At 35.5% G+C, this 12325-nt stretch overlaps 1 protein-coding gene across 1 annotated transcript; it reads left to right on the forward strand.

The window, feature by feature from the left end:
- Positions 1-292: 292 nt before the first annotated feature.
- Positions 293-6891, forward strand: LOC131161289 (TMV resistance protein N-like). Its single transcript, XM_058116940.1, has 5 exons — positions 293-1311; positions 2948-4025; positions 4177-4551; positions 4692-5765; positions 5844-6891. The coding sequence occupies exons 1-5, from the start codon at positions 800-802 to the stop codon at positions 6513-6515; spliced, it is 3711 nt and encodes a 1236-aa protein (XP_057972923.1). The 5' UTR covers positions 293-799; the 3' UTR covers positions 6516-6891.
- Positions 6892-12325: the final 5434 nt, after the last annotated feature.

Genomic DNA, 12325 nt, shown 5'->3' on the forward strand with positions numbered 1-12325 from the left:
CAAGGATCTGCATAGATAGATAGATACAAATAAACTTTAAAAAACATGGAACAGATATATTATGGTTCTCACATGCAGTCATGTTTTACAAGCAACTAGGGGGGGCAATCAATGAAACTTTGGAAATTGTTAATAGATAACAATGCATAAAGGACAAGCATAAGTATGGCGTATAATGTGCAATAACTGGTAAACATATTAAAGATCTTAAATCAATAAAAAGTAAACTTATAAATCTGTCCAAACTCATTTCAGTCGTTATAAGTTCACGAACTTCTTCGATCAACTGATCGTCTTCCTCACTTCGCCAGCAGCTTCTCGTATCATCATCTTCGCTTTCTCTCCGTCTCGAAAGCTGTACCAGAGGGTCGTGTAGTGCCCATTAAAACTAACTCTTTTTACTTTTTCCCATTCTTATTTTTGTTTCGGCTTTGTATTCGGACCGGTCGTATGGCGTATTCCGTAGACTCCATACTCTCCGCCTCAGGGAGGTTGTAATACGTATTGGTTTGCTTTGGGGTCAACGGATGGGGAAGATACTTCTCGCTTGTTCGTCTCCAGGAAGCTTCAGTTTCGAACTCTTGCCATTTTCTTTGAGGCTGAAAGAACAGAAGTCAGGAATGGCGAAGATTCCCGCTGGTTACCCAGAAATTAACTAACCACTCGCTTCACGTTTCTACTTTCCACCAACGCGTAGGACGATCGATTCATTAGCTTGCTTGTATTGTTGCTGTGTGTTCTCTGATAAGATCTTCCCTCACTCACATTCCCTCTGCATCTGCTGAATTTCCATTGTCCAATGGCTTCCACCAGCAACCAAAGAGACTCTTCGTCGGCGTCTTCTTCTTCTTCCAACCTGCGGTGTATATACGATGTGTTCTTGAGCTTTAGGGGCGAAGATACCCGCAAAAGCTTCGTTAGCCATCTCTACGCGGCTTTGCATCGGAAAGGGATTCACACCTACAGGGACGATGAAAAGCTCAAAAGGGGGAGAGAAATTTCGCCGGAGCTCGTGAAGGCCATCGAGGGTTCAAGGTTTTCGATCATCATTTTCTCAGAAAACTACGCTACTTCGACTTGGTGCTTGGATGAACTTGCGAAGATCATGGAATGCAAGAACCTGATTGGGCAAACAGTTGTCCCCATTTTCTACAATGTGACTCCCTCGGAAGTACGTAAGCAAACAGGGAAATTCGCAGAAGCCTTTGCCAAACACGAAGAAGATTTCGAGGATAGAAAGGAGAAGGTGCAGAGATGGAGGGAAGCTCTGATCGAAGCTGCCAATTTGTGTGGGTGGGATTCACAGGGCAGGTATGTTTTAGTTAAACTGCTCTTCTGCTCTTGTATCTTCTTATTTAGCCATGGAGGCATCTAAAAGATTGAGTCTGAAGGTACAATGCTCTGTGATTTTTTATTTTTTTTTCATTTTTCTTTAGAAAAAAGAATTCATCAACCCCTTGTCTGGAATCAAATTTGAATTTTACATACAGTTCAATAAAATTTCATATAAAATTGTATTAAATTTATGTAGATTCAAATTTGAATCTTAAAATTTAATGTTGCAAATACAATTTAGGTTGGAACCTGAGAATTACTTCTTTGAGAATTTGATGTAAACTAAAATTTCGACCTAGTATGTTAATCTCTGAAGTTGGTTGTTTTCAAAGCTGAATTAGCTAGATGCTTTGGAATTGTTGAATGCTGATTGTGAAAAAGAATTGCCTTTTTTGCTTTTCTTTTTTTGTTTTTTATACTTCTTTTGCAGTAGTCTCAAATGCTACGCTTTAAGATATTTTTGTCTCCTATCCAAGTGATTGGCATAGTACAAATTAATGACTAAGAACTCTTCCCATGGAAACCCCTTTTTCTTGTTTTAATTATCTTGCATTTACCTTTCAAAACTCCTTTTATTTGTGCCCAATATCTAATTTCAAAAGTATACGGCCTCAAAATTGTTTTTTAGTCTCCAAGACCATTGCTGTGGAAACCTTAATATGACTAAAATCTGTTATATCTTTCAAAATTCAAAACAGAAAACAAAAGAATGATGGCCAAGAATAAAAGATAAGGGATAGGATAGGGTAATTATTTTATTTCTTGCAAATTTTTCATTATCTGCTGACCTAATACTGAAGTTTTATTGTACTTTTCCTCCAATTTGTTTTTCTACTTCTTTTTGTGCTTTACATTGAAAAGGACATTTACTTTCCTATATTTTTATTATGTAGAATCTCACTGCTATTGATATTTTCTTTTTCTTTATTTTTTTTGGAAAAAAACCCTTGCACTGCACTGCATCTTATATCTAATTTTGCTTCTAATTGTTTGTCTACATTATATAGGCAAGTATCTTACACTACCCTAGATCTACAATTAGCAATGTTAAATTGTTTCAAGAAAACATTTTAGGTAGAATTTGCAATATTTATTAGAGTTAAGTATGAAATAGGAAAATAGAAACTCTTGAAGTTCAAAAGGAAAAAGGAAAAAAGAGTTTTTGACCAAAGAGAATTTGAAAATTTGAAAATTTTTCAAATTAAAAGAAGTTACAAATTAAAATGAGTAAACCAATAATCCAGCATTGAAGAAATTAATAAATCTTAAGAGCAACTAATACTAACCAAAAGATATGTTTTCGAAACTTGAGGAAATAAAATTTGCTTTAAATAGAAAAAGAAACTATAAGAACCTCAATATCATATGAAGTACCCTTAAAAAATATAGTTAGGATTAAATAAGATATCTAAGATTGTAGGGTTACATGCTTACACAACACACAAGAAGAGTTTTGTAATTGAATGAATTTCATGTTATCGTTGTTGATTTATGGTTAATTAAAGGCAGAAGGAATAAATAGGGAAAAAAATTGTATTTAACTATTTGTGGATTATGTCAGCTTATGTAATTATGTCAGCTTACCAAGTCTATTGTTCTATGTCTTCATCAGGTCTGATTCCATGCTTATTGATGGAGTTGCCCACTTCATACTAAATGAACTGAAGTATTTGTCCACAACTAATGCTCAGGTTCTATTTGGTATTGATTCTCGCATAAAAGAAATGAATTCATTGTTATGCACTGGGGTCAATGATGTTCGCTTTGTAGGAATATGGGGCATGGGTGGTATAGGTAAGACAACCATTGCAGAAGTTGTTTATGATCAAATCTCTGTTCTATTTGAAGGATGTTGCTTCCTTGCAAATGTCAGGGAACATAATTTAGTTTTTTTGCAAGAAAAACTTCTTTCCAAAATGTTGATGGAAGGTAATGTAAATATAGATACTCCCAGTATGGGAACAAATGTCATAAGGGACAGGCTTCATTTCAGAAAGGTTCTTATTGTCCTCGACAACGTGGATAACTTGGAGCAGTTAGAAGCACTTGCTGGGAAGCATGATTGGTTTGGCCCTGGAAGTCGAATCATCATCACAACTAGAGATGAACAATTGCTAATTGCCCATAATGTGGAAAAAATATACAAGGCTAAACAATTCGACCGCGTAGAAGCTGTTGAACTCTTTTGCTGGAAGGCTTTTGGGCAGAAATACCCCAAGGAAGAATATTTTGAAGTCGTAGACTCACTAATAAGTTATGCAAACGGCCTTCCATTAGCACTTAAAATTTTTGGTTCTTTTCTTTGTGGCAGAGGTGTTGATGAATGGAAAAGTGTGTTGAATAAACTGAAAAAATATCCCAATGAAGAAATTCAAAAGATTCTGAGAATAAGTTATGATGCACTGGATGATCGGCAGAAGAATTTATTTCTTGATATTGCATGTTTCTTTAAAGGAGATGACAAGGAGTACGTAATTAAAATACTAGAGAGTTGTGATTTCTTCCCTGTTGATATTAGTGTCCTTGTTGAGAAGTCATTTATAACAATCCAAGAAAACAAGGTTTTAATGCATGACTTATTGCAAGAAATGGGAAGGGATATTGTTCGTCAACAGTCCCCTGAAGAGCCTGGCAGACGCAGCAGGTTATGGTCTCATGAAGATGTTTGTCACGTACTGTCAAAAAAATCAGTAAGACCCATATACTCGAGCTTTCTCTTGACATTTGGGAATTGATAAATTATAAGCCTAGACACTGTTTATCATATGACATGGAACACATTTATAGGAATCCATTTAAGGGTTTAAACATTTATGTTTCTCACTTGTGTCTTTGTTATAGGGGACTGAAGAAGTTCAAGCCATAGTCCTAGACCTTTATGGGCTAAAAGAGGTAAATTTTAGTGCTCAAGCCTTTGCAACCATGCACAATCTAAGATTGCTCAAAATCTGTTTTATGGACCAACCTGGAGGATTTGAATATCTTTCCAGGAAAGAGTTGAGATTCAGATCTGATGCAGTGTTGAATAAGCTTGAGTTATTCAAAGATTGTAAATTGCACATTTCTGGAGGCTTTGAGTTTATTTCCAACAAATTAAGGTGTCTCTACTGGTGTGGATTTCCTTTGAAATCTTTTCCTGCAAAATTTCATCCAGAGAACATTGTTGAGCTTAATATGTCCTATGGCCACATCAAACAACTGTGGAAAGGGACCATGGTATGTCTTTATGTTTCTTTACTTGAACACATCATAATAAGAAGTTCTCTCTCTCTCTCTCTCTAATTTTTTTAATAACTTAAAATTTCGTGAAGCTTAGTAACTCATTCTCTGCCTTTTTTTTTAAAAAAAAAAAACAGGTATTGAAGAATTTGAAATTCATGAAGCTCAGTCACTCACACAATCTGATGAAGACCCCAAACTTTACTGGCGTCCCAAACCTTGAGAGACTAATTCTTGAAGGTTGTATAAATTTGATTAAGATTCATCCATCCATTGGAACTCTCAAGAGGCTTATTCTTTTGAATTTAAAGGACTGCAAAAATCTTAGATATCTTATGAGTGCAATTGGCTTGGAATCTCTTGAAAGTCTCATTCTCTCAGGCTGTTCGAAACTCCAGAAATTTCCCGAGGTTTTAAGTAATATGCGACATTTATGGGAGCTTTCTTTGCAGGGGACTTCCATCAAAGAGCTACCACCTTCCATTAAATATCTCAGCGGCCTCGTTTCACTAGATCTTGAAGAGTGCAAAAACCTTGAGTTTCTCCCAAGCAGCATATGTATGCTACGATCTCTTGAAACACTCACTCTCTCAGGCTGCTCAAAACTTGCCAAATTGCCAGAGGACTTGGGGGGTTTAGAATGTTTAGTGGGACTATATGCTGATAGGACAGCCATAAACCAGCTGCCGCCCTCTATCATACAATTGAAAAGCCTAGCATTCGTATCTTTTCACGGAGTTAGTCCGAAGATGTCGAAATCATGGCGTCATCGACTTTTCTCTATTTTATTGCCAAGTAGAGATCATACGTTCACCAGTCTAGAATTGTCCCCATTGTCAAAGCTATCCTCTTTATGTTTTCTAGATGTCAGTGATTGCAATCTCTTGACAATCCCGAATGATATAGGCTGCTTATCATCTTTAAGGCAGTTAAACCTCGGTCATAATAATTTCATTACCATTCCTTCAAGCATCAGTCAGCTTTCTGAGTTGCGTTTCCTATATTTGGAGGGTTGCAAAAGGCTCCAAGCATTGCCAGAGCTTCCGTCAAGTATCGATACTTTAGTTGCAGACGGTTGCACATCACTGGAAAAATTACCAAATACACACACATTGAAGTATTGGCATGCTGGATTCTCAAATTGTCCAAAATTGCTGGAGAATCAATGCATTGATGATTTGTTTGAGATATTGGTGAAGAATCAACTTCAGGTCTCTCTCTCTCTCTCTCTCTCTCTCTCTCTCTCTCTCTCTCTCTCTCTCTCTTAATATGGCTTTTTCTTGGTGCAGGCTTCTAATTCTCCACCATATTTCGACACTGTTCTTCCTGGAAAAGAGATTCCAATGTCGTTCAGCCATCAGAACATGGGGGATTCTGTGTCTATTCAATTGCCTCCAAATTGGTATGATGATATAGTGGGAGTTGCTATGTGTGTTGTTTTCATATCCCATGAAGGAAGCTGTCCTTCGGTTTCGGACGTTGCATGGGGACCGAGATATGTTGATGACTATGGCCTTACTTATGATTATTACATTGGATACAAGAACCATCCAGAATTCAAATCCAGTGAGGAGCACTTATGGCTTGGTTATTTAGAATTAGATGTTATCTCGGATTTGCGTACATATTCCCAGAGGGATGATTTTACCAAAATTAATGTTGATTTTAGTTCCAACCCAGATTCAGGGTTTGTGATAAAGAAGTGTGCAGCCCGTCTAGTGTCCAAGGAATACATAGAAGAAGAGGATGAAAACATGTCAACCTCTGATGAGACTCAGAGTGAAGCATCTCAAACTGCCTCTATTGTCCGGCTAGGTAGTTTTTTGTCCAGCTATCTTTCTTGGAAGGGTGAATGGCGAATGGATGACATGGAGACCTTTTTTGATTTGCTTTCTTTAAAGATGGTGGAGAATGGGCCCAATCATTATACTTTGCAATGTGCAGACACAAATGAAAGTTGAAACTTGAAGATAAAAGGAGATCAATTAACTCATGGCTATTTTGCTTCTTGTTTGACTTATCTAAATTTTGATTTAGGTGATGAGATGCTTGATCTTGCCGAGGCAAAGATCTGTTCGCAGACGAAGTTGGAGCAAAAGTTGCACAACGGGGAGATGTATTTCTGAAATTTTTCAATCTTTTGCTTCCAAGAATGATTTTGAACTTCTTCTGCTCTGAGAAATTAGCTAGAACTGCTTCAGGACCAGCATATTTCAATACCCTTGTCTTTAAATAACATAAAATACCTGTATATTTGAAAGTGATCAGGAACAACACCATATTTTTGCCAACATATAACAGGCCATTCTACAAAATGTGCCGTATTGAGGGAGCCAATTGTGATTTTCTTTTCTCATACAGTTCAAAAGTTTTGAAGTTAACATAGGCTTGAAAGCAAGCACTGTTCATCAGATATAACGGAATGGTTCTTTTCTTCAATTTACAATATCTACGGCTAGCAGAATTGATGTTACAGAAGGCTAATTGCCCAAATGAGTAAAGAAATGCCCAAGTGGTATGTGAGAATCAGTGGTTGTGTTGCTGGAGTTTCCTCTCTAAAAAATAATACTGTTTTTATTCACTAAAAGATATCCTGAACTTGAAGAAAATATCAAAGATGATGGATGAAAATGAAATTTATATAACCACCTCTTTTCTTTTCTTTTTTATTCCCTCAGTTTTCCTCTATACAGTTTAAACTTTGAAGAATTCAAATTGAAAAACTCTCATCTCTTTTGATAAATATTATAAACTCAACAACTAAAATATTCCCGTAGCCAAATTTACAAACTAGTTGAAGCAAAAATTCAAGATGGTTTTGCAATCCTATGTTTGGGAGAGGACTTGGATTTGGATTTGTGTATTGGGTTTTGTTTAAATTCATCCAAATCAAAATTCTTCCAAACACATCCTTAGTATTCATGCTTTTCTAGATTGAGATTTTGAAAGAAAATCAATACAATGTTGTATTTCATTTTTCCAAAAGTAGGAAAAAAAATTATCACTTCATAACATAAATAATTTAAAGCTAGTTTGTGAATATTTTTTGGAAATTAAAAATAACTATATATTAGTTTACTATTTATTACGACAAATTAGTTATTATAATTTTATTTTAAATATTGAATAAATAAAAATATTAAATTTAATTAATAATATTAGTTTTAATTATAACGTAATATGACAGTATTATGTTATAAATATACATCAGTAATAATTATTATTGTTAGTTAAAATAATAATCTTATATATTTTTAATAAAATATTTAAAATTTAATTATAAATAATTAAAATAATTATTATTTAAATTATTAATTAAAAATATTAATATTTATAATCTAAAATATGTTTGAAAATAATCTTATAGTACAACAAAAACAAAACCAAGCCTTAGTCCCTCCCACTAGGTGAGGTCGGCTATATGAATCATTTTCCGTCAATTTATGCGATCATGAACCATTTCTTTTGATAAATTCAAGGATATTAAATTCTTACTCACTATCTCTTTCCAAGTTTTTTAGGTCTACCCCTACCCATTTTACGACCCCCCACAGTAACTAAGTCACACAAGTGCACTATGTGGCCTATATTGCAAGTGTCTATACCATGTGATGAGTCATCCTTCCCTTATTTTATCTTCTATAGAAGTTACATCTAACTTACCACGAATATGTTCATTCCTTAATTTATCTTTCAATGTTATACCACTCATCCATCTAAGCATTCTCATCTCGGCAACTTTTTACTTTTTGAATATTATGTTTCTTCGTTACCCAACACTCTGATTCATATAACATAATTGGTCTTATAACTGTTCTATAAAATAATCTTATAGTACCTTATAATAAAAATAAGTATCCAAATACTACTTATTTTAAATACAACCAAACATCATTTATAACTTTTAATACTTTTCTAATTTAACAATTATTGAATTCAGTATTTTTTTTTTAGAAAAATACTTATGCATAAGTGGTTTCAAATGATCCCAAAAAAACGGTAACAAAAATAGAAAATTTGACAACAAAATAGATACATTTTTATTATCTATTTCTTCATTGTGCAGAATTAGAAATAGAAAATAAAAAATGACAACAATATTAAAGAGGCTCTTAGTGTGTCTAAATATTTTGTAATTAGTAGATTTTGAATTTTATGTGAAGGAATTCTATATAAGTATGCCTCATTTTTACAACAATTTTGGATTGATTAAATTTGTTTAAATATGACCCACTTCTTTATATAGCTAAATGGAATTGGTCTAAGATAGTTTAACATAGTGCTCTAGGTTGAGAACATCTAAAATTTTAGGATTTGAATTTAAATTATATTAATTTAAACTATTTAAATTCTAGAGATAATTTTTTTTATCTACTATTTATAAGTGTGATTGATACGAAGGAAACCCTGGCGAGATGGTAAAGTTGTTTATGTGTGACTTGAAGGTCATAGATTTAAGGGATTGAAAATAAGGTTGTATATAATAGGCCATTCGTGGTATGTTTGCAAACCCTGCAATAGACCGTTTGTTCCATCCCAAAATAAATTCTAATTTTCTTTATTGTTTAAGATATAAATATATCTTTTTGTCTTTTTTATAAATTTAATTTATGTAGTTTTTAAAAGGAAAAAGTCACGCTAAAAAGTTAAAAAATAATAAACTTGGAGTTCATATTACAACATAGTATTATTTACTTGAAGAAAAAAAAATAAATTACATTTCTTAGTTGTAACGACCCGAATTTAAAATGGAATTTAAATGATAAAAGAAAAGGAAAATGAAAGTTGGGAAAAGAAGGGAAGCCACCAAGCTTGGTCGACGAACACAGGGTTTCATCGACGAAGGCTTTAAAGATTTCATTGACGAACATAGAGCTTCGTCGACGAGAAAATGTCGAGAGGGGTTTTTAAGCTAACTGAATTTCGTCGACGAGGAGTGAATTTCATCGATGAAATTTGTAAGGAACTCGTCAACAAAGGTCGGGCTCGTCGACGAATTCCGCTGTCCTATAAATATGAAAATCCGAATTTTTTTACAGCTTCATTAAGAAGCTAACTCACACTCTCTCTCTCCCCTTTGGTTTTCTCTTTTTCTTTCGTCGATTTCAATCCAAATCTTCGCCGGATCGACAATCCGAAGTCACCACGAAACTCCTGACGGAGTTCTCTTCAAATCTGCTGGAATGGATCATGGGAGAAAGCTAGTTGGAAATCATCCCAGAGTTGAGTTAAGGCTTTTTAAGCCATATTTGGTCTTGCGCTAGTTATAAGAAATGTTGTGCGCATGAAAATATTGAAGTTCAATACTGGGGGTTTTCAGTTTCAGGGTATTGGTCAGGGAACCCCTCAGGTGTTAAACTTGAATGCTTTTGGGTAAAAACTTTCTACTCAATATGTGGGTTTTTGACAGTTGAGGAAAGTATTATATGCTTAGTAATACTGAAGTTTAATTCTGTAAGTTTTCATTTTTAAGGTGTTGAGTTAGGAACTCTGCAGGAGCGGGGAAGACTTTCTTAGGGGCTGTTTAGGAATCAGGTAAGGGGATAAACTAAACTAGTTTCTATTTTTGAGAAAATACTTATATATATATACATTTGATTTATGGAAAACGTATATGTTTATATACATGTTTTATATTTGCAAAATTCTGTGAAAATGATCGTATGTTGAATATGTGAAAAATCTATTCTGTGACATGAGTAAAATGTCGCGAAATACTATTTTTCTGGGAATGTGGATGATATAGATTTTTATGATGAAAAATCGAAGTACGGGCCGAGATTTTTATGTGATTTGCCGGCGTACGGGCCGTGCTATGAGATGTGATTTGGCGGCATACGGGCCGTGCTATGTGATCACGGTTTGCCAGCGTACGGGCTGTACTATGTGTAGCTGGCGTACGGGCAGAGCTATGATAAAATGTGTAATACCGGCGTACGAGCCGATGATTTTCATGATACACGTATATGTGTGAAATGATATGATTGATGTGAAAATAAATGATATGAGATATTTATGTATCACGGTTTCAGTATATGTATATGATATCATAACCTAGTTGGCTTGGTTTAGGTTAGCACTTGCACAGTACCGTTGTTATATGTCCATGGTCTTCATGATCATGATATCTGTGTTAACGCTACTATACAAAGTGGTGTGAGATTGGATGGTCGATGTGGTTATTTTCAAGAAGTGTGCTGTTATCGCCCCTGGTGTACAGACCAGTCAGGGTAGACCCATTGGACCTACAGACTAGACTATCAACTTGGCAGTGTGGTCGGCCAACCATTGTCAAGTCCCGCCTTCGGGTCACACAACCCAGTCATGTGGGGGTAATACATGACAACAACCAGCTAACCTACCAGGATTGTTTTTATGTTATTATTATGATATGAGATGAGATATGTTTATGTAATGCAGTATGTTCTGCCATGTTTTTGATATACGTATGTTTTTCCCATATTTGATAAATAGTATTGGACATGATATGTATGGTATATGTGGAATACGGTATACTTATGTTGTCACACACTAGTATTAGTTTATTTCCCTTACTGAGAGGTGTCTCACCCCTAAACTTTACAAATTTTTCAGGAGTCCCAGATAGGAGAGCGGGAAAGGCCCCGCTAACATAGTGTGGTTTATCTGCCCTTTTTGAAGGGTAAGTTTTTGGTAAGGATAATATGGTTTTGTGGAAATTGTTTCTAGATTTCATTTTTGGGAAGTATATATATATGGAAGTACAGTGATTGTAGAAACTCTAGTACATTGTGATGTATGATATGATGGTATGTATATGATTATACATTTTCTACTGCGTAGGCTTCTGCTGTATGTTTTTGTTTTATCCCTGGTATCCACAGGTCTAGGTGGATGGTGACCTGCTGAGCTGGAATGTGAAATGTGTGGTATTGATTTTATGTTTTAATGATAAAAAAAAAAAGTGAAAATGAGTAGGTCGTTACAGTTGGTATCAGAGCCTAGGTTGCTAAGTTCTGTAAACTTTAGAGTGCAGCAGAAACAATACCAGAGTTTAGGAAAGGATTTGAGATTTTGTTCTACAGTCTAGAGGCAGGACTTTCGTGGTAGTTTATGTGTTTTTCCTAGGGTGACGGTTTCAGGAAAACCATAGTAAGCTATTGTCGGGTTGTGTTCCTAAAATGTAGGACTGGGGATTAGAAATGAGTTAGGAATGTTGAGATAAGTGGTGAGGATAGGTGGGTAAATTATAAGGATAGAAGTTCTAAGTCGTGTTTGTTGTTTCAAGATGGATCCAGAAGGAGTAAATAGTGCCCATGCGAGTGGCAGTGATGGTGCAGGACCATCAAGTGCATCTGGGACCGACTCTGACGCAATATTATGTAGCGTGGCTCAGCAGGTTATGGTTAAGATCGCTAGGAGCTCGAGAGAGCAGAGTGGTCCATTTGCAGGCCATGGGTGCACCATAGAGAAGTCCACAAAGTTGAATCCTCCAACGTTCTCAGGCGGAGTTGATCCTATAGCCGCTGAGAACTGGATGCAGGAGATTGAGAAGATCTTGGCTGTACTACAGTGTACTGAGGAGCAGAGGGTTCTCTTTGCCACCTATAGACTAACAGGAGAGGCTGAGAGGTGGCGGATTGCGGTGAGACTATTGGAGCAGCAGAGGGTGACTCCGATAACTATGACATGGGACCGATTTAAAGAGTTGTTCTTTGAAAGATATTTTCCAACTACTGTTAGGGAGGCTAAAGTAGAAGAGTTCTTGAGTCTGAAGTAGGGATAGCTATCT

The sequence above is a fragment of the Malania oleifera genome, chromosome 8, assembly GCF_029873635.1.
Source record: "Malania oleifera isolate guangnan ecotype guangnan chromosome 8, ASM2987363v1, whole genome shotgun sequence".
Classification (NCBI taxonomy): domain Eukaryota; kingdom Viridiplantae; phylum Streptophyta; class Magnoliopsida; order Santalales; family Ximeniaceae; genus Malania; species Malania oleifera.